Source organism: Leiobunum rupestre, chromosome 2 (genome assembly GCF_980474605.1).
Source record: "Leiobunum rupestre chromosome 2, qqLeiRupe1.1.hap1, whole genome shotgun sequence".
Classification (NCBI taxonomy): Eukaryota; Metazoa; Arthropoda; class Arachnida; order Opiliones; family Sclerosomatidae; genus Leiobunum; species Leiobunum rupestre.
The window spans coordinates 17,204,531-17,226,069 of record NC_143385.1 but is presented as its reverse complement, the minus strand read 5'-3'; the positions used below and the strand labels follow the sequence as shown (position 1 = coordinate 17,226,069).

Sequence of the window (21,539 nt, the reverse complement as noted above, 5' to 3'; positions counted from 1 at the left end):
ATAATCTTTTATTACCGAAGAATTTAAAGAAACTAAAGATATAGAGAATATTTTTTGGCTATATTACATAAATTGATTATCAATAGCTTCCATTATTGGTGCCTTGGGTGATTAGACTGGCTGATTATTATAACCAAAAGCTAGGTTAAGATTCTAACTACCACTACTGGTTTTATCCAAAAGCTTTTAATTGTTCGCCAAATGACCTACAGGTGGCGCCACCTTCGCTATGTAAGTGATTTTGGAAATTTTCTCATACGTTTCAGAATACCCGAAAACAGTTTTTAACGAACTAATTAAAGCAGAGGGCTTGCGGAAGACTTGTATAAAAATAACTTCAGTGTAATTCTGTACGTTATGGAGGGTTTGGGTGCAAATGTGCAGTTTCCATTTGCGCACTTCCAACCTGCGCAGTTTCCGTTTACGCACTTTTCCATTCACGCGTTTCAAACAACAGATGGGCCGTCTATAACGCCACCAAGCCTTACGCATCAAGAATTGTCCAACCCGATATTAACCCAGCCCAAAATATTCTTACCTAACCTAACCTAACCAAGCTCTTTTACCACTTAAATAACCTTTTTGACCCCTAAGAAACACGCAATGCCATTAAAAGGTTACATCTTTGGTGGCAGGCACTAAAATTAAATTGCAGTATTTTGGAAAAGGTTACATTTTTTGTGGCAGGCACTAAAGTTAAATTGCAGTATTTTGAAAAGGTTACATTTTTTGTGGCAGGCACTACAATTAAATTGCAGTATTTTGGAAAAGGTAACACTTTTTGTGGCAGGCACTAAAGTTAAATTGCTGTATTTTGGAAAAGGTTACATTTTTTGTGGCAGGCACTAAAGTTAAATTGCTGTATTTTGGAAAAGGTTACATTTTTTGTGGCAGGCACTAAAATTAAATTGCTGTATTTTGGAAAAGGTTACATTTTTTGTGGCAGGCACTAAAGTTAAATTGCAGTATTTTGGAAAAGGTTACATTTTTTGTGGCAGGCACTAAAGTTAAATTGCAGTATTTTGGAAAAGGTTACATTTTTGTGGCAGCCACTAAATTTAAATAATAATATTTTGGAAAAGGTTACTTTTTGTGGCAGCCACTTAATTTAAATAAAAATATTTTGAAAAAAATACTTTTCGTGGCAGGCACTAAGCAATATTGTGTGGCAGGATATTTCCGTCAGCGTTGCCGTAGCCCAAATTCTGAGAAGCTAAGGTTAGCGCTTTGACTGAAGATATATTCCCAACAGAATCATTCAACAAACGATATTTCAACTTAGAAAAATAGAATTATAGGTATTTAGAGCGCGACCGGTAATAAAAAATACACCAGCAGCGTTGTTGGATGGTAAACAAAGTTATGTTAAAAATAATCTGCCAGAAAAAACCTCTTTCAAGGTAAAAAGGCTTAATATAGAATATTTAAGTCGTGGGAAGCCGCGGAATTGAAAAACCTCTGCAACTGGTAACCGCGCAATTGATAAACCGCGCAAATGGAAAATATCTGCGTAAGTGGAAAACTATTTGCGCAAGTTGAAAACTGCGCAAATGAAAACTGCGGAAATGGGATACGGCGCAAATGAAAACTGCGGAAATGGGATACGGCGCAAATGAAAACTGCGCAAATGGAAATCCGCGAAATTGAATATGCGGTAATGGGAACTGCGCAAATGGAAAACCGCGCCATTGAGAAACCGCGCAAATGGAAAATATCTGCGCAAGTGCAAAACCGCGCAAATGAAAACTATCTGCCAAAGTGGAAAACTGCGCGTATGAAAAACGCTTTAATGGAAAGCCGCGAAATTGCATATATATACACAATCTTATAAAACCAGGTTTAGACTACGATTAAAAAACCAAAGTTTACTAATATACGTAAAAAACGTTTGGTTGAAAACGTATTGACACAAATCAACATATGTGCACAACTTTGTTGGCAAAACACTCGTTGAGTTTGGTTTCACATGCTCTAGTTTTTAGTTTTGTTCAATTATAAAGGTGTTAGAAAATGATTAGTGTTAAATATTTGGAGCTAAGCGTTGGTTACAAAAACTAGACGTCCTTTAAAAAAACCAAAAGCGATTGTGTGGTCAACACGTGGTGAAAATATTTTCAACGTTTAATTTAAATTTATTTAAATTAGTTTTTTTTGAGGCCCTAAAGCTTCGAGGTATATCTGTAAAGAAAAGAGTTAGATCCACGTGGCTTAATTTTAATATCGTCGCGTGCTTTTATCTCCATGGTTACCAATTTCAAGGTTTTAATTTATTTTATGCTATATAACAACTTAAACCAGAAAAATAAAGTTTTAACAAATCCATAGAAGGTCCAGAACATGAGTTTGGGAGATGTAGATATTAGATTGTTTTAAAAAAATGACTAAAGTATTAAAATAAATACAAATATTTAAGTGCCGGTGAAATTAAACTTCAAGTGAACAATCAAAAACAGAATAAGAAAATTAGAAAAATATTTATTGTAGTTTCCTAAAATACAGTTTCATTCTTTCATTAGAAGATAGGGAAAATTTCATAACAATCAAGATACATATTTCAATCACTAACAAAGTTATCACCAAATTAAGTGATAATTAAACTTGAATTGTTGTCAGAGTATTATTAAGGAAAACATTTATCTTTATTTTGGCCGATCAGAATTACTATTTAATTCAATAATTGATAATTAATTATTTAATTATAATTTAATTTAATAATGTTTTTATTATTGAAGTCCTTTCAACATTTTGGGTATAACAATGAAAAATATTGATGATTACCAAAATGAATTACAGAAATATAAAAATGATCATTTAATATTCTCTACTGCTTTGAATTTGAAATATTTTGTGGTTAGGAATTCAGTTAAGCTAATGTTGATTCACTAGATCAATCCTCATTTCCATTGAAATTAATTGGAATTTATTTTATGACACTACATATTTATCAACTTTTATATATTGTTCCTATCATTTTTATTCAAATAAATGGCAAAAGTTGTTACAAACACAGTCAGAAGAAACGTTGTGGCGATGACCACCTCTTTACTCAGTATCTTCTTCGACTTAAGGCGATTTTCCAAATTTAAGATTTGTCGTGGAAAATAACGATTTTTACTCACATCCATCCACGTCTTTCCATACTGATCTTTCGCTGTGAGGTAATGTTTTACGGTCTGGTCGAATTTTACTTCATTGATGCAGTTGTCCACTAACTTGAGTATACTTTCTTGTTTCTCGTCAGTTAATACGTGTAAGGCAGTTTCCTTGTACTCGTTTCGAAGCTTCCACTCCTCTTCAGTTCTCCAAGACTTCTGTATGATGCCGATGTACCATTTCATTAATAAGTGTATTTGCTTATAATCGGTGGCTGTCTCCAATTGGTTGTTTAGTGATGCTCTGACCGTTTCCAACTTTCGGTTAAGAAGTATTTCGCAAAATAAAGATTTAATTTTTATATCCACTAAGAGACCATCCTTGTCTAAGACACTTTCAGCGTATTTCAATAAGTTGCGGAAATAGTCAAAGACAAAATATTGTCCGTAAATGCTGTGAACAAAATGAGGTTTACTTTCGTCCATTGCTTCAACGAAACCCAGTTTATTCATTTCTCTTTTAAGCATTTCTTCCTTTTTAACTTCTATGCCTGAGCAGGTGTTTGGAAATAATTGATGATGTACTTCTTCCCTCAATAAGGTCTGTGAAGCACATTGCCAATGCCTCGACTTTAAGTCCATTTTCAAATTTTTGGACCTAGTGCTCCTTTCGGAACAATGTTTGTTAAATGTTTCTCTTACTACCGTCGCTAAGAATTGCACCATGGTGCAGAAAATATGCTCTGGTGCTTTATCTAATTTATTTGCCGTATATTGACCAATTAATTTTACGTGATAAGGTACTCCCATAAATTTTTTCTCTGGATCTTTAAATTTTTGCGAAATCGTGTTTGCCAACTCGGTGGCCAATATTTTTAGGTAAGCTTTACTTCGATTGGAAATCTTTTGCCAGTATTTTATTAAAAAATCTGTTTGATTATCCGGTGAAAAAGGCACCGTTCGATATGACGAAGCTTCTATGTGATTTTCAACTTGTTGCTTCGCGAAGGGCTTTGTTGTAACGATTACGTGGTCCAATTCGGATGTAACGAGTGCCTGCAACCATCTCAGTGTAGCGTCTTCTTGATTCGGACAAATTTCGTCGATGCCATCCACAAGAAGGGCTGACCGAATTTTATCGTCTAAAGCCAATTTTAACAGTTCTTTCTCGAAATCAGTTTTAATCGTGTCTTTCAGTATTTTATCAATTAAGAAAGAAACTGCTATTTCGGCGTTATTTAGTGGGAACTCCAATTCCCTTAAACCATCTAAAATCTCCGAGCACTTGATTAGGTTAACCCTTATTAAAAATATAGTTGGAAATTTCTTTTTCATTCTTAAAGCTAGTGATGTTAAAAACGTTGATTTACCAGTACCAGCTTTACCCGTTATAACAACTTTTAACTGCTGCTGAACCATTTCATGAAGAAATTGGTCTTCGTCAAATAGTTCATCATTTCTTTCGTTGAATCGTTGTAGGTTACGCGGAATGTATGGGTCTTCCATAGTCACCAAAGGATTGCCTACCGAGATTTCGTCGTCGTTCATCAGCTTGACCAGTGTGCTGGAGTCCAAAATATCATTTAATTTTTGAAAGTCGCCAAGGCCGAATTCATTAAGACTGATGTTGTTTTCTAATCCCTGAAACTTTATTAGTTGTTTGGAAAGAAGGTTATTTTTTGCTTCCAAAGTGAAATCATTCCATTTAATTCCATTCCATTCGGTGAGTTTGGTTCTTTTGTAGTTGAATCCCGCAAAACTTATTACGCAATTCTTGTATCTGCTATTTACGTTCTTATCTACTACCAAGATAATTTTTAATTTCTTATCCAACATTTTTAACATGTTTTCAATGTACTTCTCATAACTCAATTCCGATTTTTTGCAATTTTGGCAATGTACGAGAAATAGGGTTTTAGTAGTTGCCTTCAGTACATCAGCAACTTGAAGGTTAATTTCCAGGGCAGTGCGCAGCTCAATACACGGATAGTACTCGTCAATTTCCTTCAATTCACCGTGCAACTGCGCAGTAACAATATCCGTATTTCCCAAGGCTTCAATTATCCACAATTTCTGTTGTTTTTCCTGTCGGAAATATCGTAGTTGATTGTGTATCTCGGAAATCCCAAATTTCCGTGACAAAGAATCGATTGTTCCAGGATGGTTTGGAAAAGCCAAGATCCTTCCAGCGGGTGTCGAAGCATATTCTACTTTATTCTTTAACTCTGGCAACAGATATAGCAGACTTTTCAAAAATGGAATAAGGTACCATATACTCGTCTCTTGGTCCATTGAAAGCGCAACTTCGTTTTCTAACTTTATTTTCTTTAGTTTATTGGTAATGAAGACCGAATTTTTAGTATTTCCGAATAAGTAATTGGGGTCGAATCCTTCGACCGCAGTGAGTTGAAGGAATTTTTCAATAAATAGCTCTTCCTTTTTGTTAAATAATTTCGGAAGCATTCCATTGTCAGGATAAGTGTTCGAGTGTTTACTGACAAATAGGGAATTTTGCTCTTCATTCAAGACAGAGAACCAACCTTCGAAAATTTTCCTCCACGTTTTTTTTGGGTCGACTAATGGCCAGTTATTCATGGTGATAATTCCGCTTTTCTTATCCAAGGCGTCAACAATCCCCTTAATGGCATGTGATTTTCTTTCAGTGTCAATTTGAAAGAGCTTACCAACGTGAATATTAATACAATTAATATAATTTGGAGCCGAAAAATAGGTACTAATATCTAAATGGTAAACATTAATCGTTTTTTCACCGTAACAATAATCGAAGTCCTTTGCCAATTTTATCAACATGCGCTCGCACCCGGGACTTTCGAAAACGGTGGTATGAGATAGTGGTTTGTCTTCACCCCTCTCCCTGAGGCTAAACTTAAAGTTCGGTTTTTCCCCTTTTACTATTAAGTGTTTCAGAGAAAAAGTTGTAATTTGAGCCAGCCAACCACCCAATGAATGCCCCGTGAAGAAAATCTGTATATTTCCAAGATACCTTTGTCCAAGAGAACTTTGTCCGCCAAAACTTAGTCGAAATGCGTTGTAAACCTTTTGAGCAAAGGTACAAGCGGAATTCATTTGACTCGTGTAGTTGTTTTTCCAAATTCCCTTTATGTCTGTTTTAACAGCGTTTATATTGGATTTTCGCGTTCCACGGTGGCTTATCACAACCTGTCTATAATCAATGTTCCACAGGGCAATTCCGAAGTAATTATTGGTATTTCCGGTCACAAATTTCCACTTTTTCCCTTTGTTAGCTGTGGTCAGTAAAGTCCAGCCTTCGGGTAAGTCTAATCGTTTCTGGTAGTCGAGGTCGGTTTCGTTTTCTTCGTAGTCTTGATAAGCCATCTTTGCAAACCGCGCCATGAGGAAAATTGAGGGGAACGGTTTGACATTCTGTAAAAATTCCATCTCGGTCATTCGGTGTCCACGGTGATGTTCCTTTAGAGAGTTTCTGATCGTTTCGTCTAATTTGAGGTTACTCAGTTCCAGGTTAGTGTCAAACTTTAACTTTTCCGAATCAGTTGGACTTGGTAACTGCGCCATTTTTGTTTGCTGTTCCTCTGCAACAAACATACTTTGTGTCACAAATGGATCAAAATGCTTCATTTCTTCCGCGATATGTACATATTCTATGAACTGTTTTTACCTCTCCGAGGGGACAAAGTCCCCTAGGAGGGGTTATACAACGACCGTGTCTGTCTGTGGGTGGGTCTGTCTGTGGGTCTGTGGGTCTGTCAGGCCTGCGAACGCGTTCGCATTTTCGGTGCAAAGTGTAATCACTGCGTACGCAGTTTCTCGAGATCTCTGCGTTCGCAGTTGCTAGTAATTAGGGAACAAAGTCGAAAAACCGTGTTTGCAAAACCACCGTGGGACGGTGAGCGTTAACGGATTAATTTGCAGTCGAGGTTGGTTTGGTGTTTTTTTTTCGTCAACGCTCGCCGTCACGACAGGTTTAATTCAGTGGTTTGGATATTTCGCTATTGTAGTGTTTATGTGTAGGGTGGTAATGTTGTGTTATTGTTATGACGTTTGTGGGTGTTGAGTTTGTGGTGTGTATGTACGGGTGGTATCTCTCCAACTCTTTCTTATTGACTTTTGGGACGGACCGAGTGCTGAGTGTAATGCTACCTCTCAACATCCAATGGCAGGGTTTCCACCAATTGTTCACGGTATTCGTCTTAGTATCAATTTGCGATCGCATCGGGCGGGTTTCGAACCCGAGACCGCCTGTTTGACAGGCGGACGTTCTACCACAGAACCACCGACACTTATTACGTTTCATTGAAAATTAGACCTTCAGCTTTATCGAAAGCGTATTTAATAGAGTATGAAATTTTGGTTTAATTGAAATAGAGCAAGATTTCGTGGAAGATTTAAATTATTGCATCGAAGAAATTCTAATTTAGCGATTTCTCATTTGATTAAAAACAAATGCGTCACCCAGGTTTCGAACCCGGGCCGTTCAGTTAGGCAGTCGAGCGGTCTACCACAGAACCAACGATAACTTCAAGCTATACTGCAAATAAGACACTCATTGTAAGCATAATAGTTAACAAAGTCTTGAATTTTTTTACGAATGAAATTGTGAAGGCCTAATGTGGTTTTTTTACGAAAAAATTATAAAGACTTAATCTTGTTTAATATAATAAGTTGCTTTATTTCAATTTGGTACTTTTGTTTAGGGTTTTTTTAATGAATGGAGTTAAAGATTTTTTTCTTCTATTATTTGACGTTTTATTTTTGCGGTTGTATATTTGTTTTATCTTTTATTCTTTTAAAATTATTTACTTCTTCCGCAAAATGGTTCATTTTTTGGAGGAACCTTTTTACTTATTTTTTGTGTATTAATGTTTTGAGAACCTTTACGTTTGGGAAAGGATAATTTTTGACGGAACCTTCAAAGTGTATACGTCGCATTTTTAAAAATTTAATGGTCAAATCTTGTTTTAGCGCAGTCAGCAGATAAGATAAAGGGTAGAACCCGTTAGTTTTTTGTAATTTATTTAGTTTTTTCAGTCGTATATTGTTATCTATTAGGTTTAGCGTATTGGTTTTCAAGCTTAATAATTCATTTATTAACAACATATCAAGTTGGTCTGGTTTTCAACTCGGTCGTAATTTATTTTAAACGTTTTCTCGGCTGATTAAGATGTTTAATGCAGTTCATCAATTGGGTTCGTTTGTGTTTATTTATAAAGAACCGTAACTATTCCCTCTACGGTCATTTATTGATATACGTATAGTCTAGTGGCTTTCTGTGCTTTGTGAATGGTAAGTTTTTCGCTTCTTGTTAATAAGTTTTTTGGTGGTGTGGATTTTTGGATATCTACGATTCCTAATGCAGTCATTGATATCCTGGGTGTGCGAGTCATTATATGATATTGGAAATTGGACGGTTTTGGTCTTTTTCATGCGGTATGTGTCACAACGTCAACAGGATGGTTCCGACAGTCTACGAGTCGTCCACTACCAGATATCTACGGTATCTTGATCGGGCGAACGTTGAAATAAAATGAGCGTTAACTATGCGGCAAGTATTTCGTAAGCGACAAAAATACAAATACCCTCTGTAGATATTTCTTTCATTAAAATTGGCTTCGTATTATATTTACCTGCTAAACTTGTACCGTAAATAGGGTTAAAGTCAATTGTGCATTGTTTTAGTACGTCTAACTCCCTGTTGTAACTACTTAATTTATAATATTCTGAATAAATTAATCTCGGTTGTTTCGTCTCAATTATTTTAATTCAAATTAAAATTTTATACCGGGCGGGATTGAACCGGGATTACGTTATTAGTAATTAACTCTGAATTGGGGAGATATAACTTTGAGGGTCATCTCGAGAAATTAATACCGCTAGTTGTATTTTAATTTTGATTGTGTTGAGCTTTTGGGCGGTATTGTTGGCTTTAATTATCATTTTTTCGTGTGAAGTGGTTTAAAGAAGGTTTTCTGTGTTGTTATATCGTAAGCGATAAAAATACAAATACCCTCTGTAGATATTTCTTTTATTAAAGTTTGCTTCGTATTACATTTAACTGATAAAATTATTCTGTAAATAGGGTTAAATTCAATTGTGCGTTGTTCTAGTTCGTCTAACTCACTGTTGTAACTACTTAATTTATAATATTCTGAACAAATTAATCTCGGTTGTTTCGTTTCAATTATTTTAATTCAAATTCAAATTTTATACCGGGCGGGATTGAACCGGGATTACGTTATTAGTAAATAACTCTGAATTGGAGAGATATAACTTAGAGGGTCATCTCGAGATATTAATACCACTAGGGACAATGCTTCCGAGGAGAGGTATATTTTGGCTTGCCAACTTGTTTATCTATATCTTTGTTTACGCAACGCGTTGTAAGTGCCAAGTGCAAGACAATGAGCTCATGAAAAGTGAGCATTATAATTTGTTTATTTTTAAAACTAAATTTCGATGTGGTGACTGCGTAAGAGTGTCCCTGCTTCTTCATTAAACGCACAACATGAGTTCGCAAAAAACATGTACAATTTGAATTTGAATTGGCTAACCGTTTAATACGGACAAGGCTTCTATATGTGTAAGAGGATACGAGGCGACCCGTAAAACCTGTACAAAAAACTGCCGGCAGCATAATCGCGGTTAAGAGAGAGCAAAATAGCATTTAAAACGCGACTACTTGTTTCGATTCCCTCAAGGTCAAATATCGTTGTATTGAAAATGGGCGCGATTCTTTAAGACACTATTTTAGAAAGGATGATTAAGAAGTAAAAAATGTATTAATTCATTTTTTTTATGTCTGACACTTTTTTGATTAGACGTATTTAAAACGCGAGTCATAGTAGGCGATTTTTTCAATTGCAGACAGAACAGAAACGAGATATTTGGCCTTGAGGGACTAGAAAAATTTCAATCTGCCTTGAATCAACTGAGCATGACCGGCCTCAATCGCCGTCAGGTTTTATCTCTCGCCACATTTCCTCCTACACATATAGAATCCTTGATACGGATTTCTAAAAAGCACAAACAACCCCCAAAACAAACCATAAAATAATCTATATTTTAAATACGATGACCCTTCGAATGCTTATCGTAAAAAAGGATGTTTCTGATCAGGTTATATAATATTTACAGGCGTGTTATCTGATTCAATGGCCCATGTGTAAGGTAGAAAATATGTTGAAGCCTAAAATCTACCATCAACGCAAACAATCATATGGGTCTAAAGTGGTGCCTTGGGTACTAACCTAGCTGATTGTGATGATAATCATTGTTTTTATAATTGGGATTATTATCATTATTATTTTAACAATAATATAGCCGGAACTTGAGTTTTGCGTAAAAATTTTGAAGCATGGGCAAACTGGTTAGGAATAATAATCGTAGCTTTAAATTGTGTTCATTATACTTCTGATCCTCACGGCTCAGGGCCGGCGTTAGGGAAAGGCAAGCGAGACGAGTGCCTAGGACCCCGCTCTTCACAGTGTTTTCCGGGGGCCGGCTCTCATATCTTGCTACCTAGGGCCCCACAACCCGTAACGCTGGTCCTGCTCCGGCTCCAGGTCAAAGCGGCTCCAGTTATCAATTGTTATTAAAAAAGGGTGTTTAATTTTCGGAGTGTTGAAATGTAGAGTGACCAAAGAGCAAACAGCCAGATGAACGACAAAGTAGGACCAAACAGAAAACCAACTAAATGACTGATCCATGATATTAAACACGAAAAAATGACCCACTGATGACTGACGTCAGAGCGGCGAAATAAATGAGTGACCAAAAAACAATTTAATTAAGGTGGACAAAACCATAGGGCTAAGTGGCGACACTCTTAGAGCGACGAAATAACCCAGTGGGCCAATGGCGATACTATAAAGTTCCTAAATGTATAGAGAGCGACCTATTGTCATTCACAAAAACTTTCTTGAGACACCTTAAGAAAAACGTACAGTATTCAAAGCGAATCCAATACCTTTATCAGATGACACATATAAAAACTGATGAAATAAAATTAAACAAAACAAAGCTTAATTTTGAAATGAGTTGACTAATTTAGAACTGTATTAACTCTTGGCTTAAATTAAACTGAACCAGCATATTTTTTGGTCTTCTCTAAACAGTATAAAAAACTACTTTACGAAAACTTCCTTATGAAAAACCTAAAACAATTTTCAAATAATTTTAACAAAGATCCACATAGATAAATGACATTTTAAGGGCATATACCCGTTAGTATCTATTAACTAAATCAAGATTATTTAAATTTTCTAAATAATATATTATTTACACGTAAATTTCTTAAGAATTTCTAGAAATTTTCAAAATAAATCCAGTCAAAACTCGAAATCCCCTATAAACAAACGTAATCATTATCCATTCAATATCTAACGGGGCGAAAAAGACACTGCCTAATATATGGTACCTTCAGTGCCAAACTGCTACAGTGCCAGCCAGGGTCGGATTAAGACCTTGGGGGGCCCTAGGCCCTAGCTAATTTTGGTGCCCCCTTCAGTGGCGAGCTAGGCGCTCCCACAATTTATAATTGACAAATGGATGGAAAATACAATGTAGACTTTGCGGATATTTAAATGACGATAATAAATGATTGCTTTACATGGTATCAAAAAATATGGACGCATTTACTAAAATTACTCCGGGAAAACATTTTTATCGAAACCCAATGGGGCCCCTTGTAGGATTGGTGCCCTAGGCCCAGGCCTAATCGGGCTATTTGGGTAATCCGGCGCTGGTGCCAGCCAGGGACCAATTATCCAACTTCGATTAATGTTATCATTTTCCATTCAATCTCTAACGGTGCGAAAATGACAAGGGCCCTGGGGGGCCAAAATGACACAATGGCAGCCAAGGTTCGATATCCCTATATCTGATGTTATCATTCTCCATTCTGTCTCTAGCGGTGCAAGGAAGACATTCCTAATATATGGTACGTGCTACAGTGCCAACCAAGAGCTCAATATCCAATATCGTCTGAATATTCTCTTACGTTTAGTGGGAGATAATGCCAAATATATGGTTCCTAGGATGCTGAAACTGCTACAAAGCCAGTTAGGGTTTGATATCCCCTGCCGGCTGATGTTATTATCTCTGACGGTGCGAGGGAGACAATGGCTTTTTTATGTGGGCCCTCGGCTGACCAAACAACTACAGTGCCAGTTAGGGCTCGATATCACTTATCGACCGATGTTATTAATATGTATTATATATCTCTTTATGGTGCGAAGAAGACAATGCTTATTATGTTGACCCTCGGTTGACCAAACAACTACAATGCTAGTCAAGGCTCGATATCCCTATCGACTAATGAAATAATTAACCATTCAATCTCTTAAGCTGTGAGGGGCATTTTATGATTAAAGGGCCCTTGGGTGCCCAAACTACTTGAGTGAATTCCAGGGCTCGATATCCACTATCGATTGATGTTATTTTTTATATTATAACTCTAACGATGCGAGGGAGACAATGGCTTATATATGGTTCCTAGGGTGACAAAACGCCTACAGTGCTAGTCATCTCTACTTTATGCAGAGTCTTAAGAAACAAGCATTTGGCATTTTTAAGTATAGCTATAACTGTATAATTTCATAACCAAACTAGGCTTATTTACTAAGCTTTTAAAGCCAGCTACACACATGAGATGTGACGGCGATTTGGAAATTACAAAAAAATCCTAGTTTTGGGCATGATTTCGTTGCTTCGTATGCACTCAAAATTAGCAATACGTAACTGAACGAAGTACAGAAAAAAAAAAAATTTTTTGGTTCAATTACTTACTTTCTAAGAAATGTAGTTCTATTAGAAATTACTTTTAGAAATGTATTACATTTTTAGATTGATTTATTATCTTTTCCTATTTAACCCTTTAGGTTATTTACATCTAAGACCATTTACACCTGGACTACAATGCCAACGTTATAACTCCGATTTCAGAGTGTCCGCTACAAAACACCACCAAGTGGAGAAAATCCGCGATAGTAATCCACAAACAAGAAGCAGCCCCCCCCCCCTTTTTTTGACCCCCCTTCTTTAGGAGGCGAACGGTTTGTAAATAACGGGCGAAAATTGGTCACGACTCGCAATGTCGGGAGAGGAGCGCGAAGTGAACGCGTTTTTTCAGCCCGAATTCCCTTGTGGACGAGAGTTGCCTCTAAATAACGATGGTGGCGTTAGGGTAGCGACGACACTAGCTTACCAACAACGCCTTCCTTCATTGCAGTCCAGGTGTAAATGGTCTTAGATTACATATATACAATAATTAAATAATAAATATCTCAAATTACGCTCAAAATATTTCCTCTTTTATATTGTCGTTTTTTAAAATATGTGTTTTATTTTATGTTTTTAATCTATATTATTTTGTGGTATTGATTGTCTTTCCGCAAATAAGCCAGCCTTTGACTTCGCAGTTGTGGTTTCGTTGAAAAAAATAAATACATAAGGCGTATCGAACATCACTTACCAATTAGGTGAATTTAGGGTACACAAATCCCTAAGGTGTGTATGTCATTTTGTAAAAGGTGCAATATAAAACTTGCATATTTTAAAGCAAGTGGCGGCTCTTTCATTGCCACCTGTATTATGAAAAGGCCCCTGTTATTAGAGATGGCCGTGAATCTATCCGATTTTTCGAAAAACGCGACTTTACTGGAGTGCGTGGTGCCATCTATTTATGGCAAAGGAAGCTAAATTTAAAAATAGCCAAATGGTAACGTCGTCAGAGAGCCATTGTAGAGTATTATAGTGGGGCAACTTATACTTAATTAAATTATATATATCCAGTGTTAAAATGTACAAACGTTCCAATCAACGCGAGGATTTGGATTTCTACGTTAGCGACATCTATTGTAAAAAGAGCTACTTCACGTGGAGCCGCCACTTGCTTTAAATCATTTGTTCGAAATACCGTTAAATCAAATTGAATCGTTTATTTAAATTCCATTTTATATTGGTTTTGCAATAGTTTTTAAGACGACTTTTGAATATTCAAATACTAACATATTCCTTACCGAAATTTCTCAGAACGTATCCATTTGTGTGGGCACCATTTGGGTGGGCTCTATCTGCATCATCCACGGTCTCATAGGAGTCCTCACTGGGCTCGGAATTATCCTCAGTGGCCGTCTCATAAGAATCATTTTCACTGTCGTTGTCATAATCCCCATCACTGTCATCTTGGACATCTCCTGCAGATATATATCGTAATTATTAGATCCTAATGCCATAAGCGACCTTCACCAATGTTTGACACATGCGCTATTAGGGGCTGAAATCTCATACCTCAGTGACCGCTGCCGTCAGCTTTGCTTTCCCCTTTCTTGAGAAAAGTACCATCTTAATAGTAATTTTTATCGGCGATAGATGACGATGAGATTATTGAAATTATCTTATAAAAATAGCATGATCTTAATTTTAAGTCTTTATAGGAAATGTTAGTAGTGTAACGTTTATGATAATCAAGGTCATAAAATTTTAATTTTTTATTGCTATTTGAAATATGTTTTAATGATTAAAAAAAGAAAAACGATACGTTAAAAATTGGTAGATTTTGGCAAACCATGGGGGTAAATATGTTCGAAATTAATGTTAATTGAGACAACTAAAGCTGTCTGCATTAACATTAATAAACATCCGAGTAACTTCTTTATCTGACCAATAGATGGGGTAGTCCTCCTCCGTGGTCCTTAGTTGTAAAATGTTTTGCCATAATGTTTTCTTGCATAGAAACGGATGTTATTACGAGTGACGAAAAGAAGTGCCAGCTCCTGCCTAGTTGCATTCGCTCGCACTAGATGTCGTTAGTGTATTAACTTAGTTAGCATCAAAATCTGGACTAAAAGGTGTCCCAAATTGGGAGCGTCTCGCGTTGATTGGCTTTACGGAATCACCTGATAATTTACTTATTAAACACGTGTTTTCGGAAGCCAATAGATGGCAGACAACTCGCCTTTCACTTTAAGAACCCGGAAGGTGCTGCCACCTAGAAGCGCTTTGTTTACCTTTTTTACTTTTTTTGATAGAGCCGCCACCAGCTTTTAGTCACTGTGTTACTTTATTTTAAAATTTTGAGTAGGAGAGTATTTTAATTAAAATACTATTTTTTTACAGGAGCATTCAAGTTCGCATTTCATATTAGTGGCAGACAAATTTAATATAACTATAAACTAATCTAATAATATCTAACATAGATCACTTTATCTAGCGGACTATATGTCCGGCGCAGGGCCGGACTTAGAGATACTGGGCCCATAGGCAGATAAGGAGTCTGGGCCCCCTTTTCACGCGCTGCATTTACTCTCATCCCTGGAACTAGGCTGTGCCCGAATTTCCATCATTCAGGCTAGAAGTCTGAGCTTTACGGTTATATAACTAAATAAAAGCACTTAACAAAATATGCGATAATTATGCAACATTGCGATTTAAGGCTGCGTCCGTAAACTGCAAGGCACAAATTTTGTTAATTTTCAAACAAAATCTTCTACAAAGGAATTTCTCCAATATAAATTACTATTGATATTATAGATAATTACGGTCACTGGAGGGCCCCTTCCAAGGATTGGCCCCTAGGCCAGGGCCTAGGTTGGCCTAGGTGGAAATACGGCACTGGTCCGGCGGAACTATTAGTTTACCAAACCTTTAGTAAAGGTGGCAGCTAGGAGCAACAAACAAAAGGAGAACGCAGCTAGCCCTTAAACAGGCTTACGCAGTGTTGTGTACAAATTTCATTGGTCGAACCTTTACGATGAACGTTTTACAGAAAGGGGGTAGACAATTTCTGATTTTTCCCCTCAAGACGGCAGCAGACGTTAAAGCCTCTAACCAATGAAAAATTTACACAAGAAAGTAGCGTTAAGGATGAAATCCGAAATTAATGTTTGGTATCTTGATGATTCATCGCTGGGAGGCAATCCTGAGTTAGTCCTGAATGACTTGGTTCTCCTGAAAGAGCTTTACCTTGGCGTCAGTCTCGAGCTTAATCCATCGAAATGTGAGCTCTTAATCCTCAATGCTGGCGGGGTCGAAGCGTCTCACTTCACGTCCATTTTTGAATCGGCGGCCCCTAGAATCGAAATTGTTGATCGCTCCAATTTTATTCTTTTGGGCTCTCCCCTCTCGCGAGAAGCCATCTCGAAGTCCGTGGAAACTAAATGCCAGTCTTTGTCCACCATGTCTGCGAACCTTCAGCACGTCTCGGCCCACCACGGCTTTTTCTTATTGAAACAATCGTTGGCCATACCTAAGCTGCTTTTCCTCCTCCGCAGTGCTCCTGTTTGGCTCTTTAAAGACGGCCTGGACTCTTTCGATAACACGCTCCGTTCGGCCCTTCAAAACGTTACCAATACTTTGATGGACGAGGGTCCCTGGGAGCAGGCCTCACTCCCGGTAGCTCAAGGTGGTCTGGGAATCCGCCACGCTTCCAAACTTGCCTTGCCGGCTTACCTGTCATCTTGTCACTGTGTGATAGATTTGGTTAATGACATTCTCCCAAACCACATTAAGACTTGGCCCAATGGGTTGGCTCTCGATGCCCTCGCTGAGTGGGAACTCACTTCAGCTTCAACCCCGCCTTCTCCGGATAAGCGGTGCCATCAACGCGAATGGGAAGGTCCAATTACCGCAAATACCTCAAATTGTTTGATCGGTGACGCGTCTACTGACCGCGATAAGGCCCGCTTGCTTTCAGTCTCCTCAAAGGAATCGGGTGCTTGGTTGAACACTCTTCCGTCGCCATCTTTGGGCACTCATTTAGACGATGATTCTTTTAGAATCGCGGTCGGCCTTCGGTTGGGAGCCGAAATCTGCGTGCCTCATACGTGTATTTGCGGGGGTCATGTTGATTCCTTCGGCACCCACGGTTTAAGCTGTAAACGCAGTGCGGGTCGCTTGTCGCGTCATGGTGCCGTGAACGACATCTTGAAACGCGCCCTCGTATCGGCCGGAGTTCCTTCCGATCTCGAGCCGCGTGGCCTCTCCCGCGATGACGGTAAACGCCCGGACGGGATGACTAAGGTTCCATGGTCGGGTGGCAAATCGTTGGTGTGGAACTTCACCTGTACGGACCCGCTAGCGCCTTCTTATTTGGCCAATTCCTCTACAGCCCCTCTCTGGGCCGCCATCCAGGCTGATAAGAGGAAAATAGCCAAATATTCGGGCCTCGAACACCGCTACCAATTTAAGGCCGTGGCTATCGAAACGCTGGGCTCCTTCGGTCGCGACGCCTTGGCTCTCATCCACGCCATAGGGCGTAAAATTCGAGATGCCACATCCGAACCACGCTCCGTGGAATACCTCGTCCAACGTATTGCGATAGCCGTGCAACGGGGTAACGCTGCTTTCATTTTGAGCACGTTTCCTCCGGGAGCTTCGTTGGCGGTCTATTTAGATAATCTATTTTAATGTCATTTTCTTGTTTGCTAAATATTGTAAAAAGGATAAATAAACAGATCAACATTTTTAGAATAAAAAAAATTAAGATTTCTAAATTTTTTCAACCAGTGGCGTAGACCAAAGAGGGTTCTGTGGATCATAGTTCCACCCCCATTCTACCCCCTATAATTTCCCATTGTCTGAGTTCCCACGACGATGTTCAAGCTACTGCCTTTAAGAGGCGCACTGGGGTTAAAGTAAACGGTCGTTCTGCAAATCTGCAACTCTAGAAACCAACTAGGACAAAATCCTGGGAGTTGGGGCCCGCAAACACGCTTTATAGTGTAGTTCATATTGTTGGAATGATAATTTTGAATTAAATTTGCAAGATAAACTAATCTACATGTATAGAGTTTAAATGTATATTAAGAGGTGATTGAAAATGGTTTCTAACCAAATGGTTTTCTAAGCTAAAAATTAGTATGAAAAATACTTAAAAATTGAGGAAGAATTTTATTCCAACTATACTGAAGATAGCGCTACACAACATTTGGTGGCCTTCTTACTTCAATTTAGTAACGGCGCGAGAAACACGTGTTACAAATAATAACTGGTAATATCTAATAATTATGTGATATTCAAACGAAATAAAATTATATTCAAAGATATTAACTTGTTTAAACTTAATACACTAGTCAGTATTCAAGAGTATCCACAGGTATTCAACACTGTATTCACTGGATTATCGTGTTTTTATATTTCTCAGTTTTTATGGATCAAAAATATTAAACGTTTTAACACTATTTTCCTTAAAGAAAATACTAATAACAATCATGTTAAACAATACCTTAAACAATGTTGTGAAAGTTTATGTCGATTGAGAATTTTCATAAATTTAATAACTACCTTATAGAAATAGTACTTTTATTTGTTACTTAGAAAAGCAACTGCACAATGATGTCAAAATTGATAATAACAGGTGAAAATAAAATAAATAATATTTACAACTTAAAATGTGTATTTTTTTCTGAAATATATAGCGTACATGATATTTTTGTGATTATTTGGAAAAACTGCCAATGTGATAAATTTATGTGAAGCTGTTGGTGGGTAACACTTAAACCAAAAATAATAAATAGGCAGTATTGCTAATACCATTTTTAAAACCAAGAAACAATCATGGTTGTTGATTTTATATTTAAAAAAATTATTTATTTATTTATTTGATTTAAACACATTTTTATTTATTTTATGGAATTTTTAAGGTTTTATGGCTGTTTCCTTGAATAATACATTATTCAATTGAGTGCAGCAGATGTGAAGTAAAATTTTAATGAATATTCAATAAATTTAATTAATAATTAAAAGTTTAGTTTAATTGAGCTTTCTCTGAACTGACATTTCTAGAGATACTAAGTTCGTACATTATCAGAAACACATTGATGTATAAAGGGTACTTATATCAATGATTTCTTAAACCGCATTTTGAAATTAGACAACCCTGAGAACCAAATTTAACAATATATATATATATATATATATATATATATATATATATATATATATATATATATATATATAAAAACAAAAACCGTTTAACAAGAAACGCTTTGAATGTAATGTTATTTATCTTATGTTCGTAAAGACAGACAAACGTTACGCGCCTATCGGCCGTCTCTAGCTATGTGCTCCGATATACGATGTAACAGTCGAAGAGAAAATTCCCCTTGGGTTTCGTATTCGAAAAACGCATGCTTCATAAGGGCCCATGACCTTGCACTTCGCCACCCCTTTGAAATTACAGCTAGAAAGGCCCTCGATTAAAAATTGACCCAGAACCCAAAATTACTCTGCACAGCCCAGGACCCCGGGCTAAATCTGATTCAGTGTTAACCGTGCTAAACTGACTTATAGCTAATATCCCCGATTTGCTGGTATTTAGTTTATGTACAACAAATAAAGCGATAATTAATCAAATCTATGTTATCTTCCGTTTCACAACTTACCATTTACGTAATTAACCATCCTAATTACTTCAAATTTCAACTTGACTTCTGTGGTAGACTCCCAGATGCCCTAAGCCTAACGTAACGACTGTTACTTATCGGAAACCATTTCCATACTGCTGCCAGTGATCTCACTACGAGTTATCATGTAGATGCATTTTTTTTTTATACTAGGCGTATTTTAAAAGTAAAAGTAAAAGCTATCCTTTTTTCCAGTTAATAATGTTTAGTTCTATATTTAACCGAAATAGCAGAAATAAAATTATTTCCTTTAATTAGTACGTGTAAGTTTTCATATGAAAGAGCGAACTGTAATCTAATCTCTTACGAAAGTTTGTCGCTGTACTCGAACGTCAGGGTAGAAGTATTTTACAGATCCTTGTTAGGATGAAACCCTCCCTCAATGAAGAGGGGGCCAAATCAACATATAAATGTCGGGCTGCCTGGCTCGATAGTTAAATTTCAAGGATTGAGCAAGAATGTATGTTTACGAAACGCAAACTAAACGGTATGGTTAGCCAGGCTATTGGAGTCAGCTAGGTACTGAACGCATTGGGCGATTCTGGTTTTGACGGCGTGTTACTCTGCGGTTGTTCGACGTCGTCATTGACATCGACACATCATACGATGGATACTTTTCGCTTGTTCCGTAACAAATAAACTTTTTCAGTTAATTAAACTATTCGTTTAATATGGAACAAAACAGGTACATCATTAACGGGAAATTAAACTAATCGCTTTTTCTGGAACAAAAGGGGTACAACTTTATCGGTAAATTAAACTATTTACTTGATCTAGAACCATAAGGGTAAATCTTTATCTATTAATTAAACTATTGGCTTGATCTAGAACAAAATGGGTAAATGTTTGTCGGTTAATTAAGCTATAAACTGGTTCTGGAACAAAAGGGGTAGATCTTTATCGGTTAATTAAACTATTCGCTTGTTCTAAACAAAAGGGGTAAATCTTTATCGGTTAATTAAACAATTCGCTTTTTCTGGAACAAATGGGGAACACCGTTATCGGTAAATTAAATTATTTGTTTGTACTGGAACAAAAGAAGTCCATCTTTATCGGTAAATGAAACTATTCGCTTGTTCAGGAACCAAAACGGGTACATCTTTATCGGTAAATTAAACTATTCGCTTGTTCTGGAACAATAGGGGTACATCTTTACCAATAAATTAAACTATTCGCTTGTTCTGGGACAAAAAGGGTACATCCTATCGGCAACATAAACCTTCCCTTGTTCTGAAACCAAAGGGGTACATTTTTTTCGGTAAATTAAATTTTTCGCATGATCGAAACAAAAGGGGTACATCTTTATCGGTAAATTAGACTATTCGCTTGTTCTGGGACCAAAGGGGTACATCTTTATCAGTAATTTCAACTATTCGCTGGTTCTGATACGAAAGGGTGCGTCTTTATCGGTTAATTAAACTATTCGCATGTTCTGGGACAAAATGAATACATCTTTATCGGTAAATTAACCTACACGTTTGTTCTGGGACTAAAGGGATACATTTGTATCGGTAAATCGAACTATTCGCATGTTCTGGAACCAAAGGGGTAGATCCTAATCGGTAAATTAACTATTCGCTTTACTAGAACCAAAGGGGGTTCATATTTATCGGTAATTTAAATTATTCGCTTGTGCGACAACGAAAAGAGTACATCTTAATCGGCAAATTAAACTATTCGCTTGTTCAGGAATCAAAGGGGTACATCTGTATCGGTAAATTTAACTATTCACTTGGTCTGATACAAAAAGGGTACTTTATCGGTTAATGAAACTATTCGCTTGTTCTGAGCTTATACAGTGACGTATAGAAGGAGGAGATTTACCTTGGTTATTTTTCGAATGTTTCTTCAAACTTTTCTTAAAGAAAATAGTTCTTAAAAAAATCTCATCAACTGAACTTTATTTTTACAAATCACCAAATTTGTAAGGGAAGTTCTCCAAAGGAAAATTTGTAAGGGAAGTTCTCCAAAGGAAAATTTGTAAGGGAAGTTCTCCAAAGGAAAATTTGTAAGGGAAGTTCTCCAAAGGAAAGTTTGTAAGGGAAGT

At 37.0% G+C, this 21,539-nt stretch overlaps 1 protein-coding gene across 2 annotated transcripts; it reads right to left on the bottom strand.

Annotated features, from left to right (window-relative positions):
• Positions 1 to 2,737: 2,737 nt before the first annotated feature.
• On the bottom strand, positions 2,738 to 19,701 carry LOC149956246 (uncharacterized). 2 transcript variants are annotated; one of them, XM_090165451.1, is made up of 3 exons: positions 19,472 to 19,701; positions 14,108 to 14,284; positions 2,738 to 6,664 (listed from the first exon to the last, which is right to left on the bottom strand). In XM_090165451.1, exons 1-3 carry the CDS (start codon positions 19,488 to 19,490, stop codon positions 2,952 to 2,954), a joined length of 3,909 nt encoding a protein of 1,302 aa, XP_090021577.1. In that variant the 5' UTR covers positions 19,491 to 19,701; the 3' UTR covers positions 2,738 to 2,951. The 2 variants fall into 2 exon arrangements, with proteins under 2 accessions (XP_090021577.1, XP_090021578.1); XM_090165452.1 differs by lacking the exon at positions 19,472 to 19,701 and having other exon boundaries at positions 14,097 to 14,178.
• Positions 19,702 to 21,539: the final 1,838 nt, after the last annotated feature.